The sequence below is a fragment of the Diabrotica undecimpunctata genome, chromosome 1, assembly GCF_040954645.1.
Source record: "Diabrotica undecimpunctata isolate CICGRU chromosome 1, icDiaUnde3, whole genome shotgun sequence".
In the NCBI taxonomy this organism is placed as follows: domain Eukaryota; kingdom Metazoa; phylum Arthropoda; class Insecta; order Coleoptera; family Chrysomelidae; genus Diabrotica; species Diabrotica undecimpunctata.
Genome location: NC_092803.1, coordinates 87,929,164 through 87,948,559, shown reverse-complemented (window position 1 = coordinate 87,948,559; position 19,396 = coordinate 87,929,164). Strand labels below are relative to the sequence as shown.

At 30.9% G+C, this 19,396-nt stretch overlaps 1 protein-coding gene across 8 annotated transcripts in view; it reads right to left on the bottom strand.

The window, feature by feature from the left end:
- LOC140451284 (angiomotin-like protein 1) overlaps positions 1-19,396 on the bottom strand; it is an 880,806-nt gene that overhangs the window by 752,570 nt on the left and 108,840 nt on the right. For all 8 annotated transcript variants that reach the window (XM_072545031.1, XM_072545028.1, XM_072545036.1 and 5 more), the window contains one exon: positions 5,399-5,647. In XM_072545031.1, the coding sequence (XP_072401132.1) occupies positions 5,399-5,647 (249 nt within the window). The remainder of the gene's footprint in view (positions 1-5,398; positions 5,648-19,396) is intronic.

The following is a 19,396-nucleotide window of genomic DNA, read 5'->3' as shown; positions in this document are numbered from 1 at the left end:
TTGATTCACAATAAGCCAATTCGCTATGGCTACAAACTTTGAGTAGGAGCAAGTAGATTAGGCTACGTAAAATGGATGGAACCTTACCAAGGTGCTACCACAAATATTAGCAAAAAGTATATTGATTATGGAGTAGGGCTATCTGTTGTATTGGAGTATGCCGACGTTTTAAGAACTAGGTGGCCTAATAAACGGATGCACCTATTTTTTGATAATTTCTTTTCCACGATATCTTTGTTAGAATTGCTATCGGAGAAAACTTTCGACGCTACCGGCACAGCACGTGAAAATCGTATACCTAATGGGCCACTAACAAACTCAAAAGAAATGAAAAAGCAAGCTCTAGGCGTTTTCGATTTCATAAAAACAGAAAACCAGAACATTATTGTCGTGAAGTGGCATAACAACAGCATTATCAACCTGTGCTCAAATGCAGAAAAACCCCTGCATAGGGTGAAAATATTTTCAGGAAAAAAACGGACAAATATTCAGATAAGTTATAGTTTTTTAGATTATTATTACAAACGCATTTAGTTTTTATTTTCAACAACATGCTGAGTTTCATGACATTTTACAATACATATTTTAGGTGTCGCAGCCACATCTGGTAAATTTGTACAATGCAAACATGGGAGGAGTAGACAGATGTGACCAAAATTTGAGCCTTTATAGAATTTCACTTAGGGGCAAGAAATGGTATTTTCCGCTGGTGGCACACTGTATTGATGTTGCTCTGCAAAATGCTTGGCAGTTGCATAGACAAAGAGGTGGGGACCTAGATTAGTTAAAATTTCGAAGACGAGTAGCCACTGCGATATTAATACAAAATTAATACATCGAAGGTTTATACATTAGGTGTGACAATATGGATCATTTGGTAATTCCTGAAAATAAGCAAACACGCTGTGCACATTGCCATGTAAAAACAACCACCAGATGTTCAAAATGCGACAAAGGACTCCACGTCAAATGTTTTTTAGTATACCATACAAAAAGTGTATAGTTAATGTAGGTACCCTGAAGTGCCCATCGTCATACATTTAGGACGCCCAAAATTTTGTATATTTATCAAAAAAATAAATTTTATTTTCGTCTAATATATTTTGTTTGCCCTAAATTAATCCATTATAAAAAAAATAATTAAAATCACAAGTAAACACAATGGACATATCTGAGTTAATGTTTCCGAGTTTGTTGCGTGTTGTGTCCATGATACTTTTCACATTCTTCGATAACATCACATCTAAAAACTGGTAAGTCTTCTTTCAGTTGCGACCGTAACTGTTCACGCTTCAACTTTATATGAAAGAGTAAAGAATACAAGTATCTCAAGACTCTAGTTCTAATTTCTATTCCCAGTTTTCCATTGCATAATACTGCTTCTATCTTATTGACAGCGCTTCTATCTCGATGCGTCGTTTTATTTCAATGCTGCGATCCCATTGTTCGTTTAGCTCACATCCCAAATAATTGTATCTGGGTACTTTCTCTAAAGCTTTTCCTTTAACGTGCTTCGTCTTCAATCTTGTTCTTACTGACAATCATGATTTTTGTATGTTCAGTGCCACTCCATACCTCTTGCAGTAGTGCGTAGTGCAATGAACTAAAATTCGCAGCCCTTCTCGGCTGTCCACAAGAAGTATTGTATCGTCTGCATATCTAAGATTATTCACCAGTGTTCCGTTAATTGATATGCCTTAATTGATGTGTTCTAGTGTCTCTTTAAACATCTCTTCGGAGCACATATTAAAAAGTAGAGGTGATAGTACACATCCTTGTCATACTCCTCTTCTTATAAATATCTCTTTAGATTTTTGTTGGTCTACTCGTATTATGGCCTTCTGATATCGGTATAAATTTGTAATTATTCTCACATCCTGATCATCTATTTCTGTGTTCCGTAATATGTTTGCCAGTCTTCTGTGTTGTATTTTGTTGAAGGGTTTCTCAAAGTCAACTAGGCATATGAATAAGTCACAGTTGACATCTCGACACCGTTCTATGAGTGTTTGTATAGTAAATAATGTCTCTCTAGTGCCAAAGCCTTTTCTAAACCCCATTTGGTTTCCTGTTATTCTATCGTCTAGTTTTCTGTAGACACCTTTAACTCGCAAGAAGACTTTTAACACATGGTTAATCAAGCTGATTGTTCTATATTCTTCACATTTCATTGCATTGATTTTTTTGGGTATTGGGATAAACTCAGATATTAGCCATTCTTTCGGAATTTCTTCGATATAGTAAATTTCATTGAATAATTCTACTAATTTTTTATACGTTTAAGTGCTTTTTCTATTTCCTCTTTGGTAATTGTAGGTCCATTTCTACCTCTTGGTTCTATGATCTCCATTCTTTAGTCGTCTTCAAATAGCTCCTTTATATATTTTTCCCATCTATTTATTTTCTCTGCACATCCATTATTATTTTGTTGTTTTTGTCCATTATGTTTCCAATACCTCTTTTTTGTATCTGGCAGTTGTTTCTTTAATTTTTCTGTATATGTTAAAGCTGCCATGTTGTTTGTTTGATTGCTTTATTTATGTTTTTGTATTGTTGTTCGTTTTTATTCTTGTATTTTCTCCTTAACGATACCAATGACTTTATTTTTTGTCTTATCCATTGTTTACTTTTAGTGAATGGATCTTCAGGATCTTCTCTAACTCTCCCCATTTTTCTGTAGCGTTAACTTGTCCTTGTCTTTCTACTTCCTGGACTTCCTTATGTATTTGTTCTTTGATCTTGTGGCAGAGAACAGCTTCTTTTAGCCTCCTTAGATTAGTTCTAGGTTTCTTTGTGGCAGTTTTTATTTTCTTTAGTAATAGTTTTGTGTCTGCTAAAACAAGGTTGGTGGTCACTTGCTATATCTGCCCCTGGGTAAGCTTTAGTCGATACTATGGCGGTACGCAATCTTTGGTTTATAATTATGTAGTCAATCTGGATTCTAACTATGTTCTCACCGTCATCTCTAGGGGCTTTTCAGGTGTACATTCAGATGTTTATATTTCACGGCATGCCCTTTAATTTCAAAGTGCAATTATATTCATTATCGGTATAAACCCTTTAAATGATCTTTCGATTTCTTTGTCGATGACAATAGCTACTCCATTGCGATTTTGTGGGGTGTTATCTTCAGAGTAGGCTCCGCTCTCCGTAGTGCTCAGTATCCGCTGTTAGGCCATCGAACTTCACTACATCCAATGATGTATATCTTTAAGCGTTGCATTTTTTGGATGAGGTTGTGAACTTTTCCTTGTTGGTTTAGACTTCGTACATTCCACGTATCTATTCTTTTGTGCGTTTTAAGTTGAATTGCAGATTGTATAGGTATTTTCTTTAGCATATCACATTGATTTCGCTTGCTAACGACCTGTGAGGCCCTGTAATCCTCGTGGTTTATGTCTCTCCTGCCGGATCTCGGGATGATGATTGCCGTGATCAGTGCTGTTTTCGTTTCTTGTTGTGCTTGCCATGATCGGTGTTCTAGATCTAGTTCTAGTTCTGGATCTTACAGATCTTTAATGTGTAGTTTCCCGTTGCCTTCTGCATGTCCACGCCGTTGGCCATTCTTAATTCATCCGCCTTTAGAGGTAATTTCTCGCTTCTAGGACAAGGGCTTGCCCTTACTCCTACCAACTCGTCCACCTGAAGCTGTTGGCTGGTAGGAGGAAACTACTTATACAAAAACCGGGCTACCACTTCCGCCGAAAGATTAAAGACATTTCACTCAAGACAAGTTGAAAAAAAGTAAAATGTAAAGGCCTTTATGATGCGTTTCATAACGTAAGAATATTAATACACTTTGTGTTCCTGCTCATACTTCGGGGTATTAACTACAGGCTCCTCCAGTATGCCATAGCAAGGAGCAAAGCTGCACGTTTTTTTTTTTACAATGTAGATACCTTGTCTGACCTGACTTTCAGTTTCTAGGCGGATATATTCAAGAGTTCTTGTTACCTTACCGTGTTTTTTCTTTACTAGGTCTCCAATTACTTCAATCTCTTTAATCATGTCTTCTTTTGTCTCTTCGATTTCTCTATTCATATCTTCCTTACTCACTTTTGAGGTTTCTATTTTTGATATGACTCACGAGCAACTCTCTGTCTTCCTGACGACGTCTCTCTTCAGCTTCCTTTTCTTTCTGACAATGTTTCTCTTTAACTTTCTTTTCTTCCAGATGACGTTTCTCTTCAGCCCCTTTTTCTTCGTGACGACGTCTCCCTTCACCTTCTTTTTCTTCCTGACGACGTTTCTCCTCAGCTTCTTTTTCTTCTCTTCAACGCTGTTCCATTGCGGCAATCATATCTCGAATTTCCTCCACCTTGGTCTCACTTCTTGTTTTAACCATAAAAATTCTCGAAAATAACTTCTTTCACTTCTTCTGGCACCAATTGTTAAATTCTTCTGTGGGTTTAGGAATTAAGTGAAGTAAATGTAGTTTCACTCATTTTATTTACTTCACTCAACTACAAAACTTTACTAAATAACAAATATCTCATTAATAATTGTAACTATACCAATAATTATTGCCTACGATAATATGAGTAACGCTTACAAAAACATTTGTCTAATTACTGTCTATGTAAAGAACGCCGCAGATGTTTTTTTATACAGATGCCGTATTAACGCTTTAACAGAGATTCTAGAAAAATACCGATAAAGAAGTTCGAGAACTGTGCTGACAAAGTGGTTAATTCGGCATCTAGAATTACTCTACGCCAAGGCCACAATTAGAGCGTTGTGACTCATAACAATATTATTATTTAATACATTCAGTACGGACGACTTGTGAGATGGAATTCCCACCAAATTCGAACAGGATAGAACAGCAAATAAGACTAATCGAATAAATATATGTAACACTAAAAGAAACCGAAGACTGTTAAATATATCATCAATGAAAAAAAAAACGTAAATATATGTAACAATAAAACACTGAAATCTTTGTTTTCAAAACTTCCACAAAATTTATTATAATATCTTATCACTACAGCTGTTTCAGCAGAGTGCCTTTCTCAATTGATCTATTTTTGGTATGTGTGTACATTTTATAGTCTTTAACTGAATAGGTTGAGGAGGGGAGAATTGTTTGTTTTAAGTTTGTTATTCAGAATTATGTTTGTATTTTTTAATTTGTTAATTTCCATAGATTCTAATAAAGATACCGTAAGGCTTTTATTTTGAATGTGAAGCATTTGAAATTCGTCATTAAAATAATGATATGATCTAGGTCAAGTGCGTATATAGAATCTGTTTTTCTATTATTGAAAGCAGTTTTCTTTCAATAATAGAAAGCTTTCAGTGTTTTATTGTTAGATAAAATGAACGTCCATCAAGTAACGGTCGAATCCAACACGTAAATATATGTAGTGCTTCCTTAATTAATATTAAATATATTTACCACTCCAAGGTTCATCTCCCGCACTGTGGATAATCAAAGTATTATAAGATGATGAAGAAACATCTAGTGAGCTGCGATTCGAAGGCAAACTGTCTCTTAGTGAACTTCTTTTTGAATCTGCCAAATTTTCTTGTCCTTGAGGTTCCTGACGAGGAGTATGTCGAATCACATATTTTTCTTCGTTGGACAAATTTTCATTAGAAGTAGAAACGTCTGTTTCGCTACCACTTAAACTTTTTGGGAAGTTTCCTATTAATAAAAAGAAGAAATATTTTACAATTTTTTGCGAGAGCAATAACTACTATATTTTATATTGTTCTGAAGCTATTTTCTTGTGTCATATTAATACAATTTTTACCTTACTTTAAAATAAATTTATTTTGACGTTTCGATTTCTACTTCAGAAATAGTCCCCAAAATACAAAACATTAATAAATTAAACAAATCTTGCTTAGTTACTTGGTAAAAAAAATTCTTCTGATATTTTAATTTTATAGGAATCATTCATATTGGCAATTCAGATCTGGGACGCCTTTACTGGGATATGACAGTAAAATTCTCCTGTTAGTGATCTCACAGTAAATCACGAACAAAACCCAGGAAAAAATGTATGTTATTTTTAAAATCAGAGTTTGGTGTTAATATTGAAAGTAAGGCGAAAATACCAAATACTTACCATGTCGGGATAATATCATGCGGTTTTTTCCTCATGATTTACTATGGGATCTCCAACAGGAGAAACGAATGAACTATCTTCCAATAAAGTCGATAAAGTCGCCACAGGAATGCAACACAAGAATATTTACAATACAATTTTAAACTTATCTACTTTAAAATATATAATACATAAGTCTCAATTGTCAACTTGAATAAGTCAGATAAAATTAAATTATTAGAAGAATTTTTTTACCGAGTAACAAAAGAAAATTGTTGAATTTATTGTTTCGTATTTTGAGAACGATTTCCGAAGTGGAAATGAAATGTCCAATTCAGAAATCCCTGATTGGGATCCCTACAAAATGCCACAAGCCATATAAATCGAATACATACAAGGTGACAATTTAAAAACTTCCTATCTGAAAAATATGAAAAACAGTTCAATTTTGTTTTAAATAACTAGACTTTCAGTGTGAATTTTTTTAGCACTCAAGGCTCAACCCCCTAGAAGTGGTAGAAAAAATGTAAAGGTAAATTTTTACCTTTACATTTAAGGACGGTAAAGTGGCACGTCATTTTAAAGGGCGTTTAATTTTCACTCCAATGATAGCCTAATTTAATAATTTTTGCTGGGCACTCACCAAAAACTTCAATTCGATAATTACACAATTAACTAGAACCTGCTTGCCCTGAGATTAATATATATATATATATATATATATATATATATATATATATATATATATATATATATATATATATATATATATATATATATATTGTCATACTTTTTCTTTCCCAACCAAAGACAAATAAATAAAAATATCCATCGGAATAAAATTTTAAGATATCATTATAAACAAAAATGTATATAGTAATTTAAGATAAGATTTAGTGTAGATAAGAATAGAAATAGAAATAGAAACGACCTTTTTCCGTTTCAAACAAAATTATCAAAAAACCTTTGTTTAGAATTAGAAGACATTTTACCTGTAAGTTAATCTTTTCATTGTTTGTATAGTCGAGTATTAAATGACCATATTCTAATCTTTTGAAATATGTAAATGATGTATTGACAAAACCAATTTTAAAGTAAGCTATTTAGTTTTTCTCTGAAACCGAAATTAGGCTTTTCCAAAATCATGGTAAACACAATTTGAGCTTTTGATTGGACGATCGTTTTTAAATGGGAATTTTGTGAGCCGATCATGAGACGGGAGAAGTTAGTCATATTTTGGTCATCGAAAGGAAACAGTCGTTTGTCTCAAGATAGGGTGTGGTTCGTGAGTTTGGATACCGGCGTAACGAAAAGAAGTGAATAGTTTGAAGAAGGAGATAACAAGTAGATTAAAAGAGATCCTTGTATCTACCGTGGGCATTTTATAAAGTATATGTGAAAGTATTCTTACGGCATCAAGTTGACAAAAGGAGGTCCTGGTGTCATAAATAAATAGCTGAGTTTGGAGAAGTGAATCAGGTGTTTTTTGTGTAGTCTGCAGGAGGTTTGCAGAGACGTTAAGAAAGAGCCGAGGTGCCAAAGAGGAGAGATCACATCGTTGAGGAGACTGGACTTTTCTGGGTATTTTCCAACACACAACTCAAGAAGAAAATAAGCTGTAAGTGTTTGTACAATTGAATTTTATATCTGTGAAGGATCGTTTCGACATCATGGTCATTAGCATTCAAATTTAAGAACTGAGGTTTTGTTAGGCTAATCAAAATTTTAAAGTTTTGTTGTTTCTTGTTTCAAGTAAAGAAAATTTTAAGTAAAATTGGTTTTTCACGTAATATAAATGTATGTAGTTTTATAATCTTATTATCATAAAAATTTGATTTATTTTCTTGTATGCGGATTGATAAGATAACGACAGAATTTAATAATTGTTTTATTAGTTCATATAAAATAAAGAAACGTAAATCTTTGTAATATAATATATTTGTATTCTTATCCTTTCTTCTCTTCCCGACAAAAGACAACTAGAAAATCTTTTGAATCCATCGAACACAGGTAGTATAAGGATTATTTTACTTTTGATAACAAATAAGTTATAATTCTTTTTTATTGGCTCAATAAACTAAGATTAAAGTCAAAATAAACAATCATAACAATATATATATATATATATACATATATATATATATATATATATATATATATATATATATATATATATTAATCTTTTCCATTTGTTTTCAACGTTTGGCATTCCTTTCCCCAGGTAGCTGTAGCTTCCTCCGTGGTTATTGTTAGTTGTTGCCCTGGAAACCATCAGGGTCTTCTAAATCTAACGCCACAAATTGGTCGCATTGCTCCTGTAGTGATCTAAGTTAACATGCTCCTTTTCTAACTTGACTGCACCGTACTGAAGACGACCAATAGTCAGAAATACGTATATACGGTCGCCTTCCATCGATATATCTTGTTTGGTTTTCTGTTTTGCGAGACATGCCATTACATTTTACATATATATATATATATATATATATATATATATATATATATATATATATATATATATATATATATATATATATATATATATATATATAATTATTCTGTATATACAAATAATTTTATTTATTTCAGTTCAAATGATTAGATGGCACCGTTCCCACTCTTGAGTAATAGGAAAACATTTCGTCTACATGCTACAAGTTCAATTTTAGTTATTTTACTTTTATCATCATCATCACTGGATCCGTCTCGTGCTTTTTTCTCCAGTTCTTTATTTTTAAAGTTGATATATTTTACTTTCATAACAACCAACAATAATCATAAATAAAATCTTATATACTAAAACGCTAAGCCCTTTTCTTGTCCACCACTTTACTCAAAAACCATATTAGATAATTAAAATATTTTTTCGGAATATTATTAGTATTACGTATGAGATTGTCAAGATATTGTCAATTGGTACAAAAATTCATTTCCGGTTTTGAGATGACCGGAAGTTAAAATTTACTTTAAGTTTTAGACCCCACAATGTATACATGGATCGAAAGGTCTCGTCGAGACGAATCTAAATATGTACTTCCGGTTGCGATCCGACACCGGAAGTGACCCGAAACGCGCATAAAACGTCAAGAAAGAGCAAATCTGACACCGGATTCGTGATCAGCATGCAAAATTAACTGCTAAATGATATCCATGTCGACATTTAATGAACTAAAAATTGCATTCCGGTTTTGAGGTCGACTTCCGGTTTCGTTTTTATTAGTCAAATCAATAGAGAATTCAACGTAGAGTTCAAAAATGTAAGTTCACGAAATTATCATTTATAGTTTTTAAGTTATTGATAAAAATATTTTTACTTAATTTTTCTCGCAAAATAAAAATTTCATTTAAAAAACTCGATGTCGAGTTGGTCCGCTAGTATGCACTATATTAATAATGTCGTTCATTTTGGTTTAAGCCATAATAAAGACTGTTTCCGAATTTGTACTTATCATTTTGTAAAAATCTATATAAACTGAATGATATAATACTGTAATTTGTCTATTAAGTTGATCACTATCATCGGGTTGTGTTTTATAAACAAGAGATTTAAATATCCCCAAAAAATACTCCTAAATTTGAACTTCTTCATTTAGTACTCGCTGGTTTTTTCTTCTATTTAGCACCACCCGCTTCGGAGAAATTCGCCAACAAATCAATAACGTATCTGTCACTTACCTTTAAAATTTGGATCTTTCATTAAAAAGGAGTTCGAGCCTTCGTGCACACTTTCCAACTTCTCTCTTCAAAAAATTCAATTCTTTCTTGAAGAGAGTAAGCCGTTTTCAAACTATTTCATTTATTATAGATATTTTACTAAACATCCTAAGAAAGGGCAAGAAAGGCTGTTTTTGAAGGAATATAACAAATAAGGGTCGCTATATAATCCAGTCGGGACAGCATTTGACCTTGTATGCCGAGCTACCTCAAATTATTCTAACCTTTAGGGATAACCATTGCGTTAGCCGCCGAACTTAATTTTGTTACAAATGCGATTTCCTATAATTTTTTTTACAAATTTTTTGTGTGGTCGATATTTTCCGAGTTAAAGGAGAAAATAGTGACAATTAAATCATAATTATTGACTCGTATATTATCAATTATTTAATTATTCAATTATGCTCTCATCCTTCAAAGAAAAAGGTTTGGAAAACGAGGTCCAGGAAGAAGAAGAACATCTTGGTTCAAGAACCTCAGAATCTGGTTTAATACAACATCTGTGCAGCTTTTCCGAGCTGCTGCAGATAAGATAAATATTGCCATGATGATCGCCAACATTCGTAACGGATAGGTACATCACGAAGATCTCGTTTATTATTAACTTTACGACATAAATGTACCTATACAAAAAGGGAGAGTATTTTATTTTATATAATTTTGATCTGTGTAATTTTTTGGCTAAAATCAATATTTAAGGTCGTACGTATGCGAGAAAGGCGCAAGCGTAAGACCTTGTACGGATTGGTTGTATAGGAACTGTTTTTGTTTAATATCTCGGCTATTTTCAACTTTTCGAAAAAATTGTAGGTCTAAAATTGTTGCATTTGCGATTTCCTACAATTTCTTCTTGGCAATAATTTTTATACGATCGATATTTTCGTTGATAACGGAGGGAGGAGGATAAATAGTTTTTAGTGACAAAACATTGATTGATAAGAGCAAAAAAATTGTATAAAATAAAATTCTATTTATTTTTGTTTATGTACATTTACGTCGTAAAATTAATAATAAACGACATAATTCCATAATTATGCTTCCCTCCCCCTTCCACTGTTTTACCCCTTAACTCGGAAAATATCGAGGGCACACAAAAATTCGTAAAAAAAGAAATAATAGGAAACCGCATTTGCAATAATTTTAGTTCTATCCCCTTTTTTCTAAAAGTTGAAAATGTCAGAGATATTGGAAAAAAATGGTTCCTTTTTTTAATTCAAGTTGGCGGCTAACGGAACGACGTAATTCAGTTGAGATTTTAAATTTACACTACTATTGACCCCACCACCTAAAGGACTAATTAATATACATTGACTTTTATAGGCAGACGGTATACCCCTATATTTAGGGGTATAACGTTCCCTAGGCGGAGCCTCCGCTTATAGGCTTCGCCTATAAGCAGAGCATAAACCGACTAATTTTTTTTTGCATTTTTACCGCACCAAACCTTTTTTTATTAAATTTCATATATTTCAAATTCATAAGTTCAAATGTATTTTTTCCAGTTTTTCCAAGTAGGCAGAAAATTGTTAACAAATAACTTATAACAAAAAAAAAATACAATTTCTCGAATCACTTAGAGCAAAACTTTTTTCCACTTTTTTGGAAATCTCTGTGCTCATCCGCAACCTTCCGTTTTTTGTTTGCTTTTCCGACATGCTATTATGGATTAAAAATTTGAAAATAAAAAAAAGTAATAAAAAAACTCTATTACCTTTTTGACAATAATACTGCACTCAAGCCTTTCAAGAAGCACAAGAATTGCTAAAACTGCTAGTTAACAGTTTACCAGTCTGACTAATTGAGTTACAGACTTGCATTTTGGGACAGCGAGTGCGGATTAGGGATTAGGATTCACAACTAGAAGTGTTCTACAAGTGTTTATAGTCGATGTTGGACGAAGTTAGGTTAGGTTAGGTTGCCATAAAAATATAAATTATAACAAACTACATAGGTAAAAATATAACAAACGACTGCATTAATTTATTAATTTTTATCTTATACTTATATATTAATATACCTAATATATTTTATATTACATTAATTTATATTATTAGTGTAGGTTTTTGTTTTTATTTTATATTTGGTTGATTAATATTTTATAACAATATATTGGTGGCAGAAAGTATATAAAATAAATTAAATTTTAGAAATGCTTGGCGGGCCGCATACACATATTTAACGGGCCGCTTGTTGCTCATCCCTGTTCTAGGATGTCCAGACGCTCCACGACGCCGATAAGTCTCACCGTAGGACCACCTCCTCCAAACTCATAACACCATTAATGGATTAGCTTCAACTCTTCGTGAAATTTCTAATAAATCAAAACCGGCCTATTTCATTCCTACAATGCTTCCTTTTTCGAAGTTGACTAAATGACAAAATTACCGACAACTGAGAACTCTAGGCATTTTAAATTTTTTGGGTAACTCAAAAACAACCAAAATGACTACAAATTACAAATAAACTAAAGTTTAAAGTAAACACACAAATAAACTTTTGTATCTTTTTTGTTGCTCGAAAAAAAAAAAAAATAGGAAAAAAAATCAGTTAAAGAAAAGATACCAAGTTATCACATATATATTTTTAGATAAGACAAAGAAATATTTTTGATCCAAATAAATAGCCGTATGCAAAGTGTTGCATTTTTTTTGGCCATCTGTAAAGTTAAAATTTATGGAAAATTTTGAAGGATGGAACAGTTAGATGATTTGAAAGCAAAGAAAATAATATTGAGACTAAAATTTTAAAATATTAGTGGAGAAAAATGAAATATATGGAAATTAACCAGGATTTGCAAAATGGAAAATATCACGAAAAATTAGGCATATCTGACGAAAGATAGCAATTTAAGTATTCAACAATGCACAATATTTAGAATATAATTATACACTGGAACAATTGGCAGAATTAATAGCATGTCATTTTGAGGAAACCTTGGAAGATAATGTGACACAACAAAACTACAATGATATCGGCAGTTTATGCCAATTTCTACAAGTGCGGGAAGCACGTAGAAAAGAAAGAGAGAAAAGAAAAAGTCACGGCATGAGTCGAACAACATTACCTGTGAATATATACCAAAATAACAACCAATTCAATAGACCACAAGGACATTATGGCCAGAATAGATTTCGTGACAATCATGAGTATAACGGAAAAGGTAGAAATGATAACAGATTCAGTCCAATTTTCAGGCAAATAATAGGAATGACATATACCCTGGTAATATGGGTGATTATTACAGATCTGAAAATCATAGACAGAAAAGCCGAGCCAGATGAAATAAAAGGAACAGAGATATTGTTCAACCACAAATTAATTCCTTAATTTGTAATCTCACATTATTCTTAACTTCTTAACATTTTATAGTTTCACCGTGTATAATTCAAACATTGTGAAAGTGATATCGAGTAATATTTTAATAATTAAAGTCCATTCACCTGTTAATGAATTGTCGAATAATATATTTTTTCTAATTGAACTTCCTAAGTTTTGCAATGATGGCCTAGATTAAATTGTAATATAAGCTAATAGTTCAAAGATGGTTAGTATGATAGAAGCAATAACCTCTGTGCTGAGGTATGAATTATTTGTGAGATTATAAATTGGGGATTTGAGCTCATGTGAGCACAGTCTATTATAGAGAGTTACCTTAACATCATCATATAGTGTAATTTGTAGTAGCTGTCAATAAAATCAACATTTTTTCTCCACAACTTCAACTTTTTATCATATTTATCATCGTCGATCGACAAGAAGCGGACAAAGGGGCATTATAAAACGAGTCGGACCTCATAACTATGTTCGAATCTGTCCAGATATTTATCAGGCACGTAATAAGAAGGGACCATACCATTTTAACAGGGATGACTATAACAGATCTGGAAACAATAGACCACAAAGAGGGGGATTAAACCATACAACAACGAAATGCATTGAAGAAAAATGCCGAAATAATTTACCAGAAGACAACAGATCTCAAGGGTCGTCTTTTGATAAAGATTTCTACTAAATAAAAATCATTGCAAACCTGAAAAATTTGTGATCCACACGATTTCATCAAATTAACGAAAACAAGTGTCGAACATAAAAAACAAAATTTAAATTTCAATAAATCAATAAAGTAGATAGACAACGTTTGTACGAGTATAGATATAGGGAAATCAATGTGTTAGAAAGGGATAACTTTTAGGTAAGTAAGAGTGAGAACGATATGTGTTGACGTCACAATATGTTGACAGTACATAATTTCCCACTGTTAAATTAATTTACAAATTATTCTTTGAGGTTTTACTATAATCCGCTAATCGGCGTCAGTAATTCGCCATTTTTAAATCTAAAGAATTTACAAATTATTTTGTAGTTCAACTATGTATTATCCGCTAATCGGCCGCAGTCATTTTTTAAAATTCAAATTAAATCGACTTAATAAAAAATAAAAAACATCCTACGAATGTATGTTCCAACGTTAGATGCTTCTTCAACTTACCCATTGAGGTTCCCCGCTTACTTGAATATTTTACTTAAAGAATAGATGTTTCTCGCGTGGTAAGAATAATATTTAATAAAAATATGTAATTATTTTGTAATTTTGTTAATAATATACCTATTCCTATGCAAATATGTAAATGTTTGTTGATATTACTTAGACGTTAAATAAAAAATATTTTAATATCATTAAATCTATTAAATAACAAAATATTTAATGCAAATATATAAAATAAAAAATCATCCTGCCGTAGGAATTTAACCAACGAATGTCTGTTCCAGAATTACAGACCAGAGAACTAATAATTATCCCGTGACATTCGTTGATACAGGTATCTAGCAACTGCTTTTGATAAATTTGGCGATAACAATATGTAATAAAAAAAATATGCAAACGATTGAACGTCATTTGCATAATGTCATACGATCCTTAAAAACCGAGTTCTTAAAAACCGTTCCTTGAATATCGAGTTTGTTGGGCATGATTGTTAAAGTTTATTGTATCTTTTTATATATATATATATATATATATATATATATATATATATATATATATATATGTATATATATAAGAAAAAAGAAGTACTTGTGACTCGTTTGGAACAAATATATAACTGTTTTGGATGGGTTGGAGTCAATAAAAGGGCTATTGGTTAACTATTTTTTTATTCTCGAGCTTTCAATTGTGTTTACAATTATTATCAAGAGCTAAAAAAGACAAAATACTTACAAGGTTGAACTAAAAAGAAAAAACAATTTTTGTTAACTTTCCAAATAAAAATTAGTTTAGTAAAAATTACTGCTAATACATTTTCAAAATATTTAATACAAAAATGTTTCAATCCAATAAATGTTTCTCCGAAAATTTTTATAATTTTGAAAACATTTTTTTTAATACAAAAATAATTGAATTTATAAATAAGTTCAAATAGCAACCAATTACAAATAGCCTCAATGCCATAAATGCCAACATAAAATTTTTATTTTTGACAATTATATTGCCAAAAGTAAAATTTAGTTTAAACATTCTTTTTTGTTTAGTAACAAAAAGAAGAAGATTTATTCACCGTTGACAGATGTCTGAAAGAATGTGACAGATATATGGAGAATTAAATATGACATTTTACAAGTTTTATATATAAATCATAAAGAAAGAATATAATTATAAATTTTGCTTAAATTTTGAATTTCTGATCTTTTGTTTAAACTATTATCACTTTTGCTAAAACAAACCATTTCCAAAAAAGTCCTTTTAAATTTATTACTTTCATTACATAAAATTTTAATGTTATCAAAATCCATAATATGGTCTTTATCGATTACATGCTCTGCCAAAGCACAAGATGGTTTTTTAATTCTGCAATCACTTTTGTGAGAAATAATGCGATTTGAAAGATTTCTTCCGGTCTCACCAACATATTCAGCCTCACACTGAGTACAACTAATGCTGTATACTAAATTCGTTTTTTCCAATTTGTCTATAGGATATTTAGTTTTAGAATATAAAGATGAAATAGTTTTGATGTTCTTTGTTGCTATTTTTATATTGTCAATAACTTTTAGTGTTTGTATTAATTTAGGTGTTAATGATGGTATAAAAGGTAGTGAATGATAATATATGTTCTGATTGTTAGATACAATGTTTTGAGATTGAGCAAAAAATGGTGTTAAATTATTTATATTACCAATATTAGAAAAAAGCATCCTATGTAGCATATCTGGAGGATAAGAGTTTTCAATTAGAATATTTTTTAATAATTGAAGATCTTCTTGTAGATAATCTGGATGAGAAAGTTTTAAAACACGTTCTTTTAATCCTGTTATAAGGTTCATTTTCATTTTATTTGGATGGTGAGAGTAATAGCTTATAAATCTGTTACTACATATGGGTTTTCTGAACCATCTGGTTTTCAACATATTGTCTGTATTTCTTACAATTCTCATGTCAAGGAATGGTAGAGAATTATCTACCTCTTCCTCAACTGTAAATTGTATATGTTGATTATGACTGTTGAAAATGTTGACTGTTTCATGAATTTTTTGTTTAGGAAGTGCCAAAACTAAATCATCTACATATCTCTTAATAAAAGGAATGAAAAAAGTGCAATTACTGATACAATCACTGATAACATCATCCATGACATAGCTACTTAGAATGGGTGAAAGACTAGATCCCATAGGACTACCAAAAATTTGTTTATAAAATACACCATTAAATATAAAAATATTAGAATCAAAAACAAAGTTGATAAGTGTTTTGAAATGTAATAAGTCAATATTAGTGTGTTGTGAAATCTCATTCCAATGTTTTTCAACACTACTTATGATTAAATCTAAAGGTAAATTAGTAAAAAGAGATGTTACATCAATACTAACTAAAACGTTATTACAAACTTTTTGCATAAAGAAGTCAAAGATCATTTTTTAAATAAATACTATGTGCAAACTAAACTTTTTCTTAAAAACCATCCTGAAATTTACATTGTCAAAAGCGATAAAGGTAACGTAACTGTTGTAATGTACAAAGAGGATTATCTACAAAAAACTGGAGAACTCTTAAATGATACTAAGTATTACACTACACTTAGGAGTCCTGTTTGTACTTTGCAACAAAAAGCAAATTGTCTAGTATCTAAATTAAACATAAAGAAATTTATTGATAATAAAAAAGCAAAAGAGCTCAAAATTTATAATTCTATTGCTCCACGGTTTTATGCTCTGCCAAAAATACATAAACCAACTTTATCTATGAGACCAATTGTTTCATCTTTATGCCCTCCTAATGGACCAATAGCACAGCTCCTCACTGACATCTTAACTAATGCTTATAATTTAAACAACAATTTTTACATTAAAGATTCATTTGATTTTAGTTCTTTCATTAATAATTTCCAATTACCACAAAATTATGTTTTAGTTAGTTTTGATGTAACATCTCTTTTTACTAATTTACCTTTAGATTTAATCATAAGTAGTGTTGAAAAACATTGGAATGAGATTTCACAACACACTAATATTGACTTATTACATTTCAAAACACTTATCAACTTTGTTTTTGATTCTAATATTTTTATATTTAATGGTGTATTTTATAAACAAATTTTTGGTAGTCCTATGGGATCTAGTCTTTCACCCATTCTAAGTAGCTATGTCATGGATGATGTTATCAGTGATTGTATCAGTAATTGCACTTTTTTCATTCCTTTTATTAAGAGATATGTAGATGATTTAGTTTTGGCACTTCCTAAACAAAAAATTCATGAAACAGTCAACATTTTCAACAGTCATAATCAACATATACAATTTACAGTTGAGGAAGAGGTAGATAATTCTCTACCATTCCTTGACATGAGAATTGTAAGAAATACAGACAATATGTTGAAAACCAGATGGTTCAGAAAACCCATATGTAGTAACAGATTTATAAGCTATTACTCTCACCATCCAAATAAAATGAAAATGAACCTTATAACAGGATTAAAAGAACTTGTTTTAAAACTTTCTCATCCAGATTATCTACAAGAAGATCTTCAATTATTAAAAAATATTCTAATTGAAAACTCTTATCCTCCAGATATGCTACATAGGATGCTTTTCTCTAATATTGGTAATATAAATAATTTAACACCATTTTTTGCTCAATCTCAAAACATTGTATCTAACAATCAGAACATATATTATCATTCACTACCTTTTATACCATCATTAACACCTAAATTAATACAAACACTAAAAGGTATTGACAATATAAAAATAGCAACAAAGAACATCAAAACTATTTCATCTTTATATTCTAAAACTAAATATCCTATAGACAAATTTGAAAAAACGAATTTAGTATACAGCATTAGTTGTACTCAGTGTGAGGCTGAATATGTTGGTGAGACCGGAAGAAATCTTTCAAATCGCATTATTTCTCACAAAAGTGATTGCAGAATTAAAAAACCATCTTGTGCTTTGGCAGAGCATGTAATCGATAAAGACCATATTATGGATTTTGATAAAATTAAAATTTTATGTAATGAAAGTAATTAATTTAAAAGGGCTTTTTTGGAAATGGTTTGTATTAGCAAAAGCGATAATAGTTTAAACAAAAGATCAGAAATTCAAAATTTAAGCAAAATTTATAATTATATTCTTTCTTTATGATTTATATATAAAACTTGTAAAATGTCATATTTAATTCTCCATATATCTGTCACATTCTTTCAGACATCTGTCAACGGTGAATAAATCTTCTTCTTTTTGTTACTAAACAAAAAAGAATGTTTAAACTAAATTTTACTTTTGGCAATATAATTGTCAAAAATAAAAATTTTATGTCGGCATTTATGACATTGAGGCTATTTGTAATTGGTTGCTATTTGAATTTATTTATAAATTCAATTATTTTTGTATTAAAAAAAATGTTTTCAAAATTATAAAAATTTTCGGAGAAACATTTATTGGATTGAAACATTTTTGTATTAAATATTTTGAAAATGTATTAGCAGTAATTTTTACTAAACTAATTTTTATTTGGAAAGTTAACAAAAATTGTTTTTTCTTTTTAGTTCAACCTTGTAAGTATTTTGTCTTTTTTAGCTCTTGATAATAATTGTAAACACAATTGAAAGCTCGAGAATAAAAAAATAGTTAACCAATAGCCCTTTTATTGACTCCAACCCATCCAATACAGTTATATTATATATATATATATATATTATATATATATTATATATATATTATATATATATATTATATATATATATATATATATATATATATATATATATATATATATATATATATATATATATATATATATATGTTCGGATAAGTTTCCGCGGTCAGATGAATGAAAATTACTGAGTTCTCGGGAAGAACCGCGTTAAGAATTTAAAACTCGACGTTTCGGCACCCATTTTGGAGCCATTATCAAGAGTGATACGGTTCGGTTCGAGTTCGGGGCCTCAATCTGCCTACTCCCCTCACTCGAGACGTACCAGTATCGTGTTCTATATTGCAAGAACTGTCTCTCGGCACTGAGGTCTCAATCTGCCTACTCCCCAGTGTCGAGTGACAACCGGTCTTACCCTGCGTGGCTGCTTTTATACTCGCTGTATGCGCGGGAACGGTATGCGCTGACGTGGTCTGAACTG